The sequence below is a fragment of the Lissotriton vulgaris genome, chromosome 3_1 (assembly GCF_964263255.1).
Source record: "Lissotriton vulgaris chromosome 3_1, aLisVul1.2, whole genome shotgun sequence".
In the NCBI taxonomy this organism is placed as follows: Eukaryota; Metazoa; Chordata; class Amphibia; order Caudata; family Salamandridae; genus Lissotriton; species Lissotriton vulgaris.
Genome location: NC_141689.1, coordinates 1,370,837,159 through 1,370,855,247, shown reverse-complemented (window position 1 = coordinate 1,370,855,247; position 18,089 = coordinate 1,370,837,159). Strand labels below are relative to the sequence as shown.

At 41.1% G+C, this 18,089-nt stretch overlaps 1 protein-coding gene across 1 annotated transcript in view; it reads right to left on the bottom strand.

Annotated features, from left to right (window-relative positions):
- Window positions 1–18,089, bottom strand: part of DGKQ (diacylglycerol kinase theta) — a 1,232,715-nt gene that overhangs the window by 309,868 nt on the left and 904,758 nt on the right. Inside the window, exon 8 of the mRNA XM_086961841.1 lies at window positions 12,526–12,626. Within this exon, the coding sequence (XP_086817967.1) occupies window positions 12,526–12,626 (101 nt within the window). The remainder of the gene's footprint in view (window positions 1–12,525; window positions 12,627–18,089) is intronic.

Sequence of the window (18,089 nt, the reverse complement as noted above, 5' to 3'; positions counted from 1 at the left end):
ATGACTAATATTACAATATGAATACACTATATATACACACAAAAAAAACTAAATTAAAAACTGGAAAATGTAAACTTCTCCATAAATTGTGAGTTGGTACCTCTATCATGATTAGTAGGCGCGGAAAAAGTACATCAACTAGAATATAGTATGGGAAATTGGTGGTCTTATTTGAAGCACAGGTGTGTACCTACAAAAGAGAGTATGCATCATCAGCAAAAAAAGTGATATGCTAGTCCAACATAGTTCTTCGTCTTTTAGAAAGAAAACTACATTTTGAAAAAAAGATTAATCCTTCCCATTAAAATTAATATTCACTTTTGCATGTTTTTGTTTGTGAATTTAATCAAATATTTCAGAATGTGTCTATTTCTTTCATGCACATTTATTTCTACACTTCGGTGTATTGGTTTGAGGCTCAAACCAAAGAAATTGCTTCAGTGTGGGCCACTGCTTCCTGCAGTCATTCAGTGGGAATCCACAAGAGTCAAAAGGTTACAAAACGCTTCCCTACAGTCAGAATCCAGGCAGTACCCTTGCAGATATACAACAAGGAAAGGGTTCTGAGTGGACTATGAAATCCTCATGAATGCAAGATTTTCCCAGAGGTAACAGAAATATGTACATAGCAAAATCCGCCCTGGGTGTACAGTTAAGCGATACCATCTCTTCAATATAGTACTAGGGATCGCTACTACATCAAAATTAATCTAAACAAAATACATTTTCAATTGGGCGGAATAAGAGAAGAAAGCAGGTGAATACATTAACTAAGATGAATTTCTAAAAGAGGATAAGGAAAGAATCCAGCAGTAACAAAAGAATGAATCCGGTGTCTATAAATAGTCATCATTCACAGGTCAAAAAAATGCAACTCACTCAACGATGTTTCCAAAGCTTTAAAATCAAGAAAAGCAACTTTTTAGGTCATCAACCTACGATCACACTTCTTTCTTTCTTTTTTTTCTTTATAAAGTTTTATATAGCGCGAACAAGATACAGAAGGATATCAGAGCGCTTTACAAAGGAAGGAAGGAAGGACATAAATCCAATATCGCCAACAGGAAAATATTACACAACAGGAATACTCACATAAGTCCCAGACAAATAATTACAAAAATTCCCACACAAATGAATCAAGGAGAGTAGTACCATAAATGGATATGTAGCAGACTTTACTACTCCTAAACTGAGAAAAATCCTAACTTTAACACTTTCGGTATTCCCAGAAGGCATTTAGGAGTCCTAAAGTTAGGACTCCTAACTTCTGTGAATACCGAAATGAGTAAGTGCCTTCTAAGAATACCGAAATGAGTAAGTGCCTTCTGTGAATACCAAAATGGTAGTACGTTTAGGATTTTGTCTTAAGTTAGTTCTGTGAATCGGGCCCCAACAATCCATCCTGGTTGTACAGTACCTTTGCATAAAACACATAAAAATATAGGCACAACTGGCTCAATACACAAGCACACCTTCTGCACAATAACTGTGCTATCTATTAATTATAACTACAGGACCTTATCATGGGAGTATGCAAAAATAATAAAAACACAATTTCCATGAAGTAATGAATCTAGGTAATTTTGAACTGTGTGAAATGTCACTCATTAAGGTACACTGATTAACATTTATGAAAAAACCCACGTTTCACACTTCATGAGCAAACTTTAGGCAACCAAACCACTGAGGAGATTAAAAAGAAGGATGTTTTTTCTTCAAACACTTCAGACATTTGGAATCCATTGGCACATAGAATATCAAAGAACCATGACTTCTACACCCAACTCAAAGCTACTACATGAATAGCAACAAAGAAAGAGAAGGCGAAATGCAATAAACTGGGAAAATAGTTGGAAAGGGGATGTGCACCAGCAATGACACCTGCGACAGGGCACCCTTGAAGACCTCCCTCAACCTCTACCACCACCTGCTGAGGGCAACACAGAAGATAGCCATTGCTGCCAGCATCGAAACCAGCACCAACACCACCAAGGAACTTCTCAATATTGTTAAAGAATTCTCAAACGGTTGCCAGTGAAAGCATCACTCCATCACGAGAGCTGTGTGACAACCTTGACCACTTCTTCCATGGCAAGATCGCAACCAATAACAGAAACTTCAAACCCCAAACCACACCTACAGACTTCCTTGACAGATATGTCCACCATGAAATCGATCCACTCTGGAGCTTCCACAGACCCATGCCCGCACCACATCTTCAACCTCGGAAACCAAAGGATCGGCTAGGAACTCACCACCCTACTCAATACCTCTATCTCCACTGCAACATTTCCCGATGCCTGGAAACACACCAAAGTCAGCCCGCCACTCAAAAACCCTCTGCCAACGCAAGCTAACTCAAAAACTATCAGCCAATCTCTCTGCTAACAGCAAAGGGACTGGAAAAGATCATCAACTCATGAAACACCTGGAGTAGAACCAACTACTCAATGCCTCCCAATCAGGCTTCCACAGCAATCACAGCGTCCTAACCGCCCTAATCGCAGCCATCGACGACATGCAAACTCTCATCGACCAAGGAAAAACAGCAGCTTTGATACTCCTCGACCTCTCAGCAGCCTTCAACACCATATCTCACCACACACTGATCGAACGACTCTACCAAATCGGCATCCAAGGGTACGCACTCAGATGGATTACCACCCTCCTCACAGGAAGAACCCAGAGAATCCACCTACCACCTTTCACCATGAACCCAAGGAGATCACCTGCGGTGTCCTCAGGGCTCATTCCTCAGCCCCACACTCTTCAACGCATATATGACCCAGCTGGCCAACATCATTAAATCCCACGTTCTCAACATAATTTCCTACACTGACGATACCCAACTCACCCTCTCACTCACTGACGACCCCATCACCACTAAAACCTAGTTCCACAGATGCATGACAAACGCTGCAGACTGTACGAAGAACAACTGCCTGAAGCTGAACATAGAATAAGGCAGAAGTACTGATCTTTGGCAACAGCAGCAACACATTGAATAACTTCTGGCAGCCATCAGACCGAGGACCAACACCCATGCCCTCCAAGCATGCCAGAAACCTCAGATTCATCCTTGGCAACAAACTCACCAAGAAATCACAGATCAACGCCTTCTCCTCCACCTGCTTTCTCACTCTGTGCATGCTACATTCGATCTTCAATTAGCTACCTCTACAAACGAGACACACATGACCCAAGCTGTCAACACCAGCCGACTGACTACAGCAATACCCTCTATGTAGAAATCGCTGCAAACCTTCTGCAGAGACTTCAGACCATACAGAATGCCGCAGCCAGACTCATCCTCAGCCTTCCCCGATGAACCCACATCAAACCTAAGCATGGGTGAATTTTGCGAATTGGCAATTAGCGAATTTGCGGCTTTGCGAATTGGCACTCCGCAAAATTCGCGAATTCGCACGAATTTGCGGATTTTTTTATTTTTGCGCGTTCGCGAGGCGCTTTGCGTGTTCGCGGGTGTTCGCGAGGCGCTTTCCAATTTTGCAGGGTTTTTCTTTTTTGCCTGCTTAATCACTGCCACCCTCTTGTTTTTTATGCCCATCTGCCCTCTGTACCACTTGTTTCTGTGCCCTTCTGCACTCTGCCCCACTCATTTTTTGTCCCCTTCTGCCCTCTGTCCCCCTTTTGTGCCCTTCTGCCCTCATCCCCACTTAGAATGGCGCCGGCAAGCTGCCAGCACCATTCTAAAATAGCTAGAAATAGCTTCAACAGGAAGCACTAATAGATAAAGTAAAGCAGGTGCTCCAGTTGAAGGTCAAATTAAGTTACACAATCATTAATCACCCAAAGTTTGGGGGTGATTAATGATTGTGTAACTGAATTTGAGCAGCACCTGCTTTACTTTATCTATTAGAGCTTCCTGTTGAAGCTGACTTTTGTTACTATTTTAGAATGACTCTGGCAGCTTGCTGGCGCCATTCTAAAAGAGTTACAAAAGTCAGCTTGAACTTTTGACCCAATCCCCGTTCGCGGATTTCCGTTCGCGGATTTTGAGGGAAATTTGCGGATTTTGTGGGAAATTTGCGGAACGGATTTTCCGCCCATGCTTAATCACACCCCACCACAGGAAACTCCATTGGCTCCCCGTACAGAAGAGATGCAAATTCAAACTGCTGCCCGATGCACACAAGGCTCTACACAACCGTGGACCTGCCTACATTAACCACCACCTGAACTTACACCAACCATCAAGACTACGCTCCGCCTCCCTTTCACTTGCCTCTACCAAAGCAGAAGTGGAGGACGCTCCTTCTACCACATTGCAGCAAAAACATGGAACAGCCTCGCCACACATCTCCAGATCATCACCTCACTTCTGGAATTCCGAATGGCCCTCAAGACCTGGTTGTTCAAATAAGCCTCCAGGGCCTGGATACCCTATCGGGCGATTAGCTGTGCTTTATAAATCCTGATTGATTGATTGAATACACTGCAGGGCAAAGAGGTAATGCTCTGCTGAGGCACGATACACAGGACCAGTTCCAATTGATATAACTGCTGGTTTGAGTATTTGCCTCTGTGTGGTGTGTACAGTACTGGCACTGCTCTTTGTGACTACATTTTGAGAAATTAAAACCCATCATGAAAAGATGAAGTGGGCTGCCTGTGAATGTAAGAAACAACATCATTTAATAGAGGTAGGTTCAAGATTGCTCATCGGATGCCCACCATCTGACAATGAGAATCGTTCTGGTGGAGTGATCCGAACATCTGGAACCATTTGTAATGAGGAAGCAGGGGAAAGAGATCGATATGTGCACTTAAATGTCACAGACCAATAGAGAGTAGGAGTACCACCCCAAAAACAAGTCCTCGGAAACCTGGAGGCAAAGTGGATGAATTTCATGAAAGATGATAAGGTCAGAACCAGAAGGCCCCTATTCCCGAAAGAAGCCAATAAAATGAAAATTCAAAGGCCATGACCCCACAGCAGAAAGCCAATGCAAACAGAACGTGCTCAGACAAATTCAGAACATAATATTTATTAATCAGCGGAAGGGCAGTGTTTGAATCTTCAGAGAGACTGCAAAGGACTCTGCTTAAAAATAGAGTATATATTCTATGCGTGTGTGTGTGTGTGCACATGAACCAAAATTATTGTTTCGTCCAAAATCAATCTCTTACAAGTTGCAATATCGGAATGTGACTAGAAGAACAACAGGAAAGCCAAAATCTCTGAGCCATAAGGAAGTCAGAGCACGTGCCCCATCCTCTTACCTTGAATATATTGGCAACTACTAAAAGGCAGGGAGCGGGCTGGCTCTGATTGCAGTTGAACCTGTGACTGATTTAATTCAATTACAACACCTAATTCTTTGACATTTACATTATTTGAGTTCAGTGACTACCTCGGAATAAAACCTGCACCTATGTGCTTGACATAGGTAAACAGGCAGATTCTTCCAGTAACCACAAAAGTAATTTATTTGTCTCATGGATATTATCTTTTGCACTTAACGATAATAACGCAAAATGTTTTTTTGTTTCATATTTTGCAAATTAAAAATATATATATATATCAATATCCAATTACGCAATATCGTTGGATAATCCCAACTGTTTTCATCGAAATGTACTACATTTAATTTCAAGAGCTCCAGAGACAGGGCAAGAGAAGTGTGAGAGAGAGAGAGAACATCCCTGTCTGTCATCAACATGGAGAAAGATATTCAAATCTGGAAAAATGCTTAACTTTGGTAAAATTAATTGAGTTTCTTTAAACATAATTAAATGCAGATTTCTCTCTCTTAGTGAGATCTTTTTTTGTGCTTCGTTATATATATATTTTAGAGTATTTGTAACTATTACAAAACATTTTTATACACATAATGTTAAATTACTTGGAATCATTAACAATCAATCTGATTGTGTGCTCTTATTGTAGTTTTCACTCCCTTGTGCTCTAAATTCTGCCTATATTTTAGATACTGCTGCTAACCCGATAAGAGAAATCTTATTATTCAATAATAATTTGATTGAACAACTTTTATATCAATTTCAAATGAGCTGCATTTCCATTTCAAATATATATCTGTAACAGCGCTGGTGCAGGTCAATTTCATTGTGTGTACACATTTGGACTACATGAGGTGCCCAAAAGGCAGACCACAAGGAGAGAATGATGTCCCCTTTTTCTCTGGGCCTACCCCTCAACAACTTTGAAGGAGACTGTGGCCTTTGATGGACTGAAGTCGAGGCTAGGGATCCTGGATTGAACTGGTATGCCATAACGCGGCAAAACAATTAGATAAACAACCTTTGGGAGAATATTCTCACCACTCAACATCATGTGACATAGAGGCCTGTCATTGACTACCTGTCGAAAGGAACTGCTGCCATACATCTTCATGTTATATAATAAGGATCAGACCTACAGTACATAACGGAGCGTACATTAGTATATGATCAATGTATAAATGCGGCAGAGGAAGGGTCTAGTGAATGGTATCCAATGGTGGGGAGTGTTTGTCCCACAGGACGCTGTTCAAGTATACCTAGCCTCCTAGAAGGCCTTGGCCAAGTTCTCTAACAATGGCCATATGACAAGAAGGAAGAATAGGATTCTTGAATGGTGTATTGAAATTATCCCACACTGAAAATCTACAAACCAAGACGAGTCATAGATTCCAAACTACCACCTTCTTGCTCCAATGAATCGGGGCATTTCATCTACCAAAGAGTCCGAGTACGGTCTGTCGTCATGCCCTAACCTTCACAGACATATTTGCACAGAGACCTTCTTGCTCCCGCCTTTTGTGTTTTTTGTCATTTGAACATCCCCAGTATTTAATTTTTTTGCATTTTTAATGTGGAATTTTGATACTTTATTATTCATGAAAATGTAAACAAGCAGCTGAAAATACACAAATAATTGGCCGATGTATGTTTTCAGAAAATGTAATACTATATACGCTTTAAAAAGGGCATAGTATAGTGAGTCGGGTGCCCATTAATGTGAACTGTCGCAAGTTTTATTCAAGTCATTTCTTTGTCCTTTGTACTGATTCTTTTGAACTTTTCATCACACCTCTAGTCCCTAATTCCTCTTAATATCCATCCCAGATAGGACGACCCATGCAATTTGTTAGTATGGGCTGCACTGAAGGGAGATGGTACATTGATGGGGAGGTGCCCTAATGGAAAATATAATTTCCTTATTTGAGGCCTTTTTTAAATGGGGATTGCTAATCTAGTTTGGAGATAATGCTGGTGCTACAGCGAGCTCGGTTGTTCACATGGGACACACACTGGATATAATATGTTATGCTTTGGCCTCTCTAGGCATAATTTCTGTTTTCTGCTGAAAATCCTGCATACGTCTATTGTTTGCCTTAGCTTATGTGCAATGAATGACCCTTGTGTACGAATAAGTTAGTTACCCAAGTCCTGAAGCAATTAGTACTTTGCACATAGGGTTGGTGGGTAGCTCTAAACCTGTCATTCAGAAATGCGGGTTTGTGGAGTCATTCGCGGAGTTGGTGTTGATGTTGGGGTGTTGACATTTTTGGGAGCATGAGTTGAATCTACTATTTCTTCAACAGAGACATAGGTTATCTGACAGTGCACAGGGCCCTCATGACAATGTTTACGAGTGGAAAATGTAGATTGCTCACCTGGAATGTGAATGAGCTATTCAATTGAAAAAGAGGGGTGTGGATGTAGAGACAGACCATAGGCATAATCCTGATTTTGTCCTGTCTGAAGAAACACACCTACTGGGTTGTGACTCATGGATTCATAATACTCTTCCTCATTTGTATTAGATAAGATATGGCTGATAATATTTTCACATATTAACAAAAGTGTATTTCATCCACAACATGTCCAGTGGAGGAGTGGAACAAAGCGGAAAACTATGCAGGGGTATGATACAAATTAAAAAGTTAAGCTAGCGAAACCAGTTAGATGGTGATAACTGGGTCAAAATAAATCTCACTTCTTTGTAGGGCTTTGCAACAATGATGGTTGGTCACAATGAAATGCTGAGCTTGTAATTTGTGGTCTTACATCTAATCTTCTCCCAATAACGATTTTTTTTTTTTGACCAATAACGATTTTAATAAGATTTTAGGTTGATGCAGGTAGTGTGCACAAACCAAAATGTCACTGAGGCCCAGTGTATTTAAGGTATTTTAAAATATGCTACCCAATGAAAAGAAACAGCGCAGGAAGCTGGTAGAAAAGGGTATATTGATAAACTCTGGTGACTTCATTTGCTGATTGCCTGACAAATCAAAGGGCAGGTTAATCGCTCTGGCATGTTTATATCTTTTACTCCAATCTTCAGGAAGTTCATTAGACCTTTATATAACATTCAAAGGGATACAGTCTGTGCTGTAGGCAAAGGTTTAATACTCAAAAGACCACAAATCTGAACCCCGTAGAAAGACCCAGCAATTGCTTTAGTTTTAAACAGCTCTAGAGGTGCTGACAAATGCCCTAAGCTCAACTTGAAGTTAAAGGCTGATAGACACTGCCAACTATTTCTCAGGATAACTACTTTTTTCCCCTGGTGGTTGACCAAACCATCACGTAAAACCTAAAACCTAGCTATTTAAATAAATGTACAAGCTCTAGCATGTTATTATTTACTGACAAGGTTCTGTTCTGTAAGCATTATCTCCAACCTACCCTTAGCCTACATTTAGCAGAATTAGCTTCCAGACTTTCGAGTTGACAATAGTTTTGGAATGCACCAAGTATCCTATGTCACGGGATCTCGATACAAACCAATGATATGGAATCATCTGCATATTTTAAAAATCATAAAGGGGGCCCACACACCATCAAACAAATGATCCTAAACTTCAGTCAACACCTTGCATATTATTAAAGAAAATACTAACTATTAAGGCTGATGTGAGAAGGTACCCTAGAAGAATTCCCTTAGGAAATGGGAAGGAGTTTGCTGGTTCCCCACCAGTTCCAAATCTTAAAGCTACCTCATTGATGGCATGCTGGAAACAAATGGTATACATTTCAGAAGTTACTTGCCACTTTTCCAAAGAACACCTTGATGTCTCTCTGCTAACATTATCAAAGAGCACCTTGAGGTGGAGGAATGCCACAAGAAGCTCCTACTTGTTTATGGTAGCATCTTTCATCCCAAAACAGAACAGCTGAAAGCCTTGTTTTACCAACCCAAGAGAGGTCTTAAATCCAGATTGGTGCCATTGCTGGAATCATTATTATCCAGCTAACTTAGGAGTACAGAGGCCGCATTTGGCCCCAATAATTGACTAACATCATTGAGTAGGGAGATAGGCCTGCAATTATTAGGTAAATTCTGTGACTTTAAAAAAAACTAAACATTGACTGCTGTTGGGAGTTGCCAATATGATAATACCTCATCCATGTATATTATTTTCTAAAGCAGATCGGTCAACTGGATTGTCCAGATTCCGCACCAGATAGACTGGTAACTGACCCCTCTTCTGAGCTCCAATGGCTAACCTTTTCTCTTCAATAGTAACAGAGGAGGTGGAATGATATAAAGCCCCTACTTCAGGAAAGTAGGAGGGCTTGGGATAACCAGTAATTTGTGAAACAAATACATTATGCATCATTACTGATACGGCTTTCAGTGGCAAATGCATATTCCAGCAGGTTTCTGCCAATTACTGCCCAAAAAATTGGTCAATTTATTTTTATTATTTCACCTTCTTGTACATTTTGCGAAGACCAGGCAATAACTGATCTCTTCTGATGATGTAACATGTTCCTTCAGATAGCCTTACATGTTACCAAACTACAGTCTGCGGGGCTTTTTATATGTTCTACTGTTTTACATTTGCTAATCTGCATGCTCAAACTAAAAGTCCCCAATGAGGGGCACCACAAATCTCTGGTAAATGTCACCAGTGTCTGCTCATAAATGGTGCCATAACTCTAAGTCAGGGTCAAGCATATTTTCTGAATACAGCACCTCAAAGAAACAATGACTTAAATATCATCCTCCAGAATTTCTGCTGGTATCTGAGTGTCGCTCAAAGAGGGGTTTAAAATCTCTCATTATAATAGCCGTACAGTCCCTACATCTCGGTCTGATTATTTTGATACTGAACAAAATGCTGTCTATCACCTTTAAAGCCGAAGATTCAGTAATCAGTATGTAATGAAAGGTGAGCAAACCATCAGATTTTTTTTTTTTTTAAATATCAATTTGTGAAAAATATCAACTTTGGGAAATAGTATTCTTCAGCAAATTTCCATCTCTGGAAATTTCAAACACCATCTAGGATCATGTAAGAGTTCACACAGCAGTAAAAAATGTTTTGTTTAAGATTGATTACTCCTTTTCTACAAAAAGCACATTTTATGTATATACATTTACTATGCTATGTTTGCCGACATAAGGAGGTCAAATGTCAAAGAGGCAACTGTAAACATGTCAAATTCAGAAACTGATGAAAATGGAAAAATGCTACAAATACATAGCCCAGAATGTATTTTCAGACTCAGAGCTTTAATGTCATATCAAAGACAGAGAGAAGTCTGGTAAGGGCACCAAAATATTTTAAAGCAGTGAGACATGCAAGGCAAATGGTGCAAAAAGGGCCCCCAAAGTATCCATCAAGCGCATCTCGGTGTTAGACTGAGTCTGTAACTGTAGACAGTAGAATGCTTGACCAACGTGTAGAAAGCCACTATGGTTTGCCGCGTTGGACGAAGGCACCCTTTTTTAAATGGGGAAGGGAGTTTTTTAAATGGGGAAGGGAGTTTTTAAGCCCGGTTTGGATTACAGTCTAAAACACATCTCAATGCAACAACAGGCTAGAAAGTAGAAGAGGATATGTGTTCAACCTGAAGCACAGGTAAATATGGAAACCTTACTTCCAAGAAATATAATGATGCTGGGTCCCGTAAAAAAATGGTAGATACTCTGACATACACACATCATCAACATGAGAAGCTCAGGCAGAGATCGCTTCATTTTCAATCTCTTTAACATGGATGAGATGAACACGGACTAACAAATGCTATTTCAGTGCCTCAGCAATGCTGGCTGCCTAAAATACTAGTACTTGTATCTGTACTGCAAAGAAATCTTAGAACTTGTCATTTCTAGTTCTGTGCCTTCAGCCACTGGTTATCTACTGCATTAATCCATATTCTAGGCCTTGTGGCTGGTGGGGGCAAGCCTCACTAATTCCTTCTTGAGTTTCCATAATGGTGAAAGCAGAAATCTATTTCATTATGTAGACTTGGGGCGGGTGAGAACTTGCCTTCTTAATCTTCATTGAATTTGTTTTATCTGTGGCTGCCTTTCTTAGTCAAAGGAGCAGTTGTTCCCTATTCACCCTTCTCAGAATGCAGTTTTAAGGCTAGTGAAAGGTACCGATCCATTGGGTAAATTTGAAAAGTAAAGTGTAAATGAAAGTGTGTGACCGCCATTTCATTGTTTCTGCCAAATTCAAACACAAAGACAAATGCAATGCAATGCAAAACATTGATCTCAGTCTAAACGTGTCTTACTTCAACCCTCAATTTTACAACTCCCCTAATATCACTAGAGGCAAAGAGAGAAGCACGGAAGAAAATCGAAGATTGATGACCAACAGAAGGAGTAAGTACCGGTGATGGAAACCCAGACAAAGAAAGCATGAAGTGAGGGTGTTCCAAGTGCCAGAGTGAATACAATGTAGTTGGTAAATGAATATCACCCAGACAGAACCTGTGAGGCAAAGCTATAACAATTCTTCATGTGGAAGTGTCCTACTGGGGCATCTAACACTGGTGAAAGTCCCTTAATGGAGAGGTGTGGCGCCGCGGCCAGGGCGACTGATGCTGGAATATGGGGATCACGGTTCGATCCCTGGCTCTGGCGGCAGGTTAGCCCAGCACCATGTGACTCTGGGCAATAGCTTGCTTAACCTTCCCGATAGCCCCCAGCGCCTAGAGACCCTTACGGATGATTGTTCGCGCTTTATAAATGTGGATTATTATTATTATTAGATGGGGTGTGTTGATTCCTGGTGAAGGTGCAATTCTTCTTGGGGCAATGTTGATTTCTGATGTTTTAAAGAAAATCTGTCTGGATGTAATTAATGCTGGCAGACAACTAGGACAATGAGAGAGTCCTGGTCTTGCTAGATAAATATAAATATGGTTAAGCTCCGGAATATAGGGTCACTCAAAGTGGCACACATAGGGCAATCCTCTTTCAACTGAAGCAAAATAGCAAACTGTAAATGTCACATACAAGCAAACGGAAAACATGGCAGCTCTAGCAATCACCTTTTGAAAAGATACAGTCTTTATTTATTCATTAAATACTTGCCAACAATAAACCAGCAACTAAAAAGACTAGCTGAACACTCACAGTGTGACTGTATTTTTAAGTTTCATAAATACACTCACTGTGTGCAAGAGCATTAGTCATCTACAAACCACATGCTTACTACGACTTGCTCTGAAAGTGTTAGGCGGATTTCCCTAGTTTCCGATAAGTCATTAAAAGATGAAAGTTGCCTCAAGCGGATTAAGACTCTCCCTTACCACAACTTCTTCATGTTTTGCAATCCTTGGAACAGAAATTAGCCGGAACTGACTGCGTTTTACAGCATCATCCCCGTCAAATATCTTCAAAGTTTGCTTGCCTGAAAGACAAAGAAGAGATTTTAGCATCCGCGTGCAGGGATAGGATCAGAGTAAGAAGTACTAGCCACAGGCCAGTGATGGCTTCAGTATACATACACGAGCAGTGGCTGCATTTCATAGTCAATCAGGAAGAGCCTCGTAATACACCAGGGAAGCCAAGCACACTAGGCTTGTGTGTCAACCAGAAGAACCAGTGGTTCCTAACATTTGAGAGAAACGATCTCACACAACAGATCACAGAATGCTCAATTTGATTTCACATTTGCTAAGGAACAGTATAAGAACTCTATCTTGTATGCGTTGTTCAATGCCCCATTGGCTGCCTAGTTATTGGCCCCCACAAGATAAGAACTGGTTTGCTTGCTTGGTTGCCTCAGTACAGAAGACTCAAACTAAAGGATGATACCTACGTGAAAGAAGGATGGCGGTTAATTAGATACGAATTGTGAAAATCGCAGATGAGAAGGCTGAGAGTACTGAAGAGGGAATGCATCGGCATTAGTTTGTGGAATATGTTTTGAGAATATTTCTCTACAAAATATCCTCAATGTTTTTATTGTTACAATTTTCAAATAAATATGAATGTTTCAGAATGATTGTTAACTACATGGCTCTACAACACCTACAATATTTTGCTAGAAATTATGGAGTAGAATGTGTTCCAAACCAATCTGCCATCCACTGGAGCACTCTGCTGAGAATGAAGCTTTCTGAAACACATCTCCCTCTTCCTATTGGCTAATGTAGGTCTGGTGAAGATGATGGAGTTCCCACAGTTCCCAGGTGCGGTCCAGAATATCTCCATTGCAATTCCCAGGTTTCTGTTTGTGAAAATTGAAAGCATCCTGGACAGGTAAAACTCGAGCTTAATTTGTTTGAATCATTAAGATTTTGACTGTCTGATGAGAAGGGCAGGGGTGCCATGAATAGTTCCTTTGTGCCGCGATCCAACTAATATCAGTCTGGTTCAACACGGCAATGGAAACAATAGTCTGGTTCATCACATTTGATTACAGAAGTTCTACACTGCTACCCGCTGAATCACGGAAACTACTTATGTTAATATCACTACTGCTGAAGCAAGGACATAGTTAGTTTCTTAATCACTATTTATTGCTTTCCCCAGGGCTGCAGATATGTCCCTTAACTTGAAATATGCGAGGTGCCCGTAGTCCTAAACCTACACACCGATTTTCGTCTCAAGTTCCTAGATACATTTTGAGCAGGACTAAGTCTATCATCCTCACAGTTGTTAAACAAATATCATAAACAGGATTTGAGAAAATACCTGTTATTCTTGCACTTTTGCCCTCTTGTCTGGATTATTGTAAATCTATTTAATTAGGTGTAAAAAAACTGAACCACCATCTGCAGATCCCTCAGAATCAGGCAGTCAGACATACCATGTTGTTCTCACTTTTGCAAACTGTCTAATGCAACCTCAGTCGCTCACTATTCAAGTAACTCTTTTAGGCATTATGCATTGCCCACTGAATCACAAGCTGTTAATCATCTTCCTTTCTTTTCAAGTGTATCAGTAAATAACCTCCTTCCAACACATTTTCTTCCAGCTCACTGCCCCTCAAAATTCCCTCCCTCAAACAATGTGATCAATCCTTTTCCATTCTTACATTGACTCTTGGGAGGTTCCTCCCTCCTGCACTTGAGTGGGATTTAGTTTCTTCATTCATTTAAGAAAAGGTTCTTTAAAATCTGCTATTGTAGGGCTTTTAGAACCTCTTTGTGTTGTTAGTTATAGTGAAATTATCTTCTCAGTACCAAGAGCATTTTGGGTGAATGAGCACAATACAAAACGTTGCCGATATAAGACACTGTTCATACAACTCATTTCTATCATCTTTTTCAGAGATTATATTCTTCCTTTAAAAATGTTTTACTAATTATTTTCAACAAGGAGAAAGGAGAGTTAACAGAATAGTTATTTTCTAACAATTAGCCTTCACGTGATTATGAAGAATGACATCTGAGTGACACAACTCTTAAAAAGGTGTAACATAATCAAGAGAACTTTCACAAAACTGGATGATTTACAAACAGGAGGTTGTTTCTGGAGCTGAAATCTAATGCTGTTTTAGGATCACTGAGATATTATATGTTGCCCTTCATGCAGGAATAGATCAGTTGATTTGATTTCCCAAGCTAGCTACAATGATATTAAAATGAGCTAAGTCACATGATCGGCTAGTGAGGTGCTGGCTAGATTTTAGTCTGAATGCACCAGACCGACACAAATAAAGAACTCTTCTTTGGTAATATTATGTTTTAATGAATTATCATAAATGTTGAATGCTGATCACCAAAATAGGGGTCAGACTGTCACTGATTAATAGTTGAATGAAGCACTGCATGCAAAGAGCTACCCCCAAGGCCAGGTGTGAGGTCACATCTAGGCAGCAGGGTTGGGAGTACTGATATTGTTTCAATTTGAACCTAAATGATGCTAGGAGCTAGGCAAATTTTTACAGACAAATCAGCATAACCTCACCAAAGGGTGTGAGAGTCAGACTCTGTTCTCCTGAACTCAGGAGCACGATTCTTTTATATAAGATAATAAACTATGTCCCCTTTGGTAAAATGATAGGAAAGTAGTTGCATCAGTACTTCAGGTGACCTCTGTATAGATGTGAAAGTCTCAAGTGACCCAATTTCAGGTGGTCGCATCCTTTAGTGATTCCGCGGGGCCAAGTGGGTCTTACTCACATTCACCTGCATTGTCAATGGTGATGGCGAGCTTTCTGCTGCTGCTACAGGAGCAGTGATGCACACTTTCCCAAATTGTAGACAAGAATTTCTTTTGGCACCATACTGCTTATGCATAGTGAGCTCCTTTGGAATTACTGGGAATCCAGTTGCACTCAATGAGTTAGCTACTGCTACTGAACAGATTGTTTCTGCTGGCAACTGTAACCCAACACAGAGGCACATAATTCATTCTAAAGGTGCAGAGACCTACTGAACCATGCTTTATTACAGCCATCTACTTCTTGTTGATGTTCATGAGTGAGGAAGGAGCTTTCGGTCGTTGATCAATTCTCACACACCCTGTACTAATGTTCATATATATTTCATAATTTCCTTGCATGGTAGAGTTCGGAGTTTCACTCTTCTCAGCTTCAGAAGACATACATGAACAGCCCATTTAATTTCTTAGTGGCATCAAACACGAAGTGCTCGGTACCATGTTACAATCAAGATTTCTTAACATGCCCAATAATATGATCACACTTTAATACGGTCTGCTAAGATTTATTTGCCAAGCTTCCACTATTCAGAACTCATTGTCTCACATAGAATGTATCATTCGGTTTTCATTACAACATGTGCCATCCAAACAGTTTTTCAGTCTTAAAAAAAAAAACTTATGGCCATTATCATGATTAGGAATTGTATATACTGCGGATGTTCATGGTCCGTGCCCTTCCTCAATGCAAAATCCCATCATCAATTTGACAAAATGTCAAACAAATAATTGAGTTTGTTTTTCATCTGCTCTATATTATGCAGTGCATGTTTGTTCCTATTCAAATTCTTCCTCCCATCCTTCATCGTACCCACACTGTGCTTACTGGCTCACATTTAATGGAAACGTGCACCTTTGACAAACAATGTAAACACTGTGGTCACATTTCCATGAATAAAATGCTATTTGTATAATGGTAAACGTAAATGGCTTCTTCCTGCACTTGCCCTCCCCACACAGTTTTTTTAAAGCTCCTGTGCCTAGAAAGCCTCCCATAATGTTCAAATTGTCTACAACTCCTCATGGTCTTCTCTCCTACGGTTACACCACATTATTTCTAAAAGTTGAACCCTCATTTGGTATCGCTGGTTTAAATGGGTAATTTAAGACATCCAAAATGGGTAATCGCTTAAATCGTTGTTTCCCCAACATATGCATTTCCAGAAGCATCCATGTCGAAAGTGGTACAGTATTTAAATTGAATACACCTACCAGTCATAAGGTCCTAATCACATACCGTTTACGTTATTCTTGTAAAGCGTGCATGAGAGGCACTGGTAATGCTGCTAAATTTTACCCCCAAAATGTGTATGGAATTTATATATTTTTGGTATTGCATAATATCAAATGACTAGCTACATCATTAAATAAATAAACATGGCACATGGGCAGTGACACCAAGTCTGGGCCTTATTAAAAGGTCTATATATGTTTTAAGATGTGAAGAAAATATATGAAAATACAGAGTATTTGCATTTAGTGCCTCAGTCAAGACAGACGCTGGATATCTTAGTTAACTTGGCAGATGTTTAATTTAGTGGGCAAAAGGCACGGGCTTCCAAAATCATACATGTTTTTAAAGTATTGTGTGGGTACTTACTCCAGTTGGGTGTTGCGCACGGGGAATTTGGGGAGGAGCTGATCAGCGGGTGGTCTGCCCGTTGGGTAGAATGGGAGGGTGGCGCAGTGACTGCCATTTTGTTTTGGGCTATATATGCAGCCCAATTACAGTCCAAGCTATATTTACGTTTTTTTTGGGCTCCCTGCCACCATTTTAGGTACAGATTACCTGGTGGCTAGTGGCAGGAAGCCTATCTGTGACTTTTTTCAGCATATGTGTGAATTTTGAAAAGTAGTTCGAGTAGCCCAATTCGTTTTCCGTACCTCACACTTACTGCATTTTATTGAGGTCTAGCGACGCTTGGTTCTTGGAAGCGATGCAGCTGTTGCAGGAGGCCGAGAGGATGGACCTTGTGGTGGGCTGTGAGGCGGCCGTTTAAGCGACCCGCCCATCTAGGTGGGCATCGGCAGATGTTGCTGCCGCAGTCATGGCCTGCTCCCTTCCATGTAAGTGGCAGTTGGCAGAGGTCATTGCAGACTGGGTAAGGGAAGGAGGCTGTACTGTTATTGAAAGCGCAGCCCATCGGGGAGTGTTGAGGAGGGGACGGGCCTTCCGGCTTAGGTCAGGCTGTGGCCCAAGTGAAGGCCGTCGCTGCGGGTGGGAGGGGAAGACGGACCGTGAGGGGGAGGGCGGGCATTTGGGTTTTTAGTGTGGCCAAGGCAGCGGGCCAGCATTGCCAGGGAAGGGGCAGAGCGGCCAAGCAGCATGGTAGAAGCGCATACAGTGCTGCTATAAAAAAAGCAGGGAAAACGTCTGCAGTGCCGCCCGTGAGTTTGTTGGTGAGAGGGGCCTACAAAAGCAGGCAGCAATGGAGGAGCTGCTCGAGGGACAGGAGGCCAGGGAGGTGGTAATGCAAAGTGAAGCAGGGTGGGGGGACAGCTAGGGGGACAGCTAAATCGTGGAAGGGTGTATGGAGATGAGCCAGCAGGCAGGGGGAAAGTGGCAGACTGATTTAAAGACTGCAAAGAAGGGTGGGAGTGTCAGGGAGAGGAGTGAAGACAGGAGGTTCCTCAGCCTAGCAGGGGGCACAGCTGATTGGGTGGCCTAGATTTTTTTGAACACTGGGTAGAGGCTGTGAGG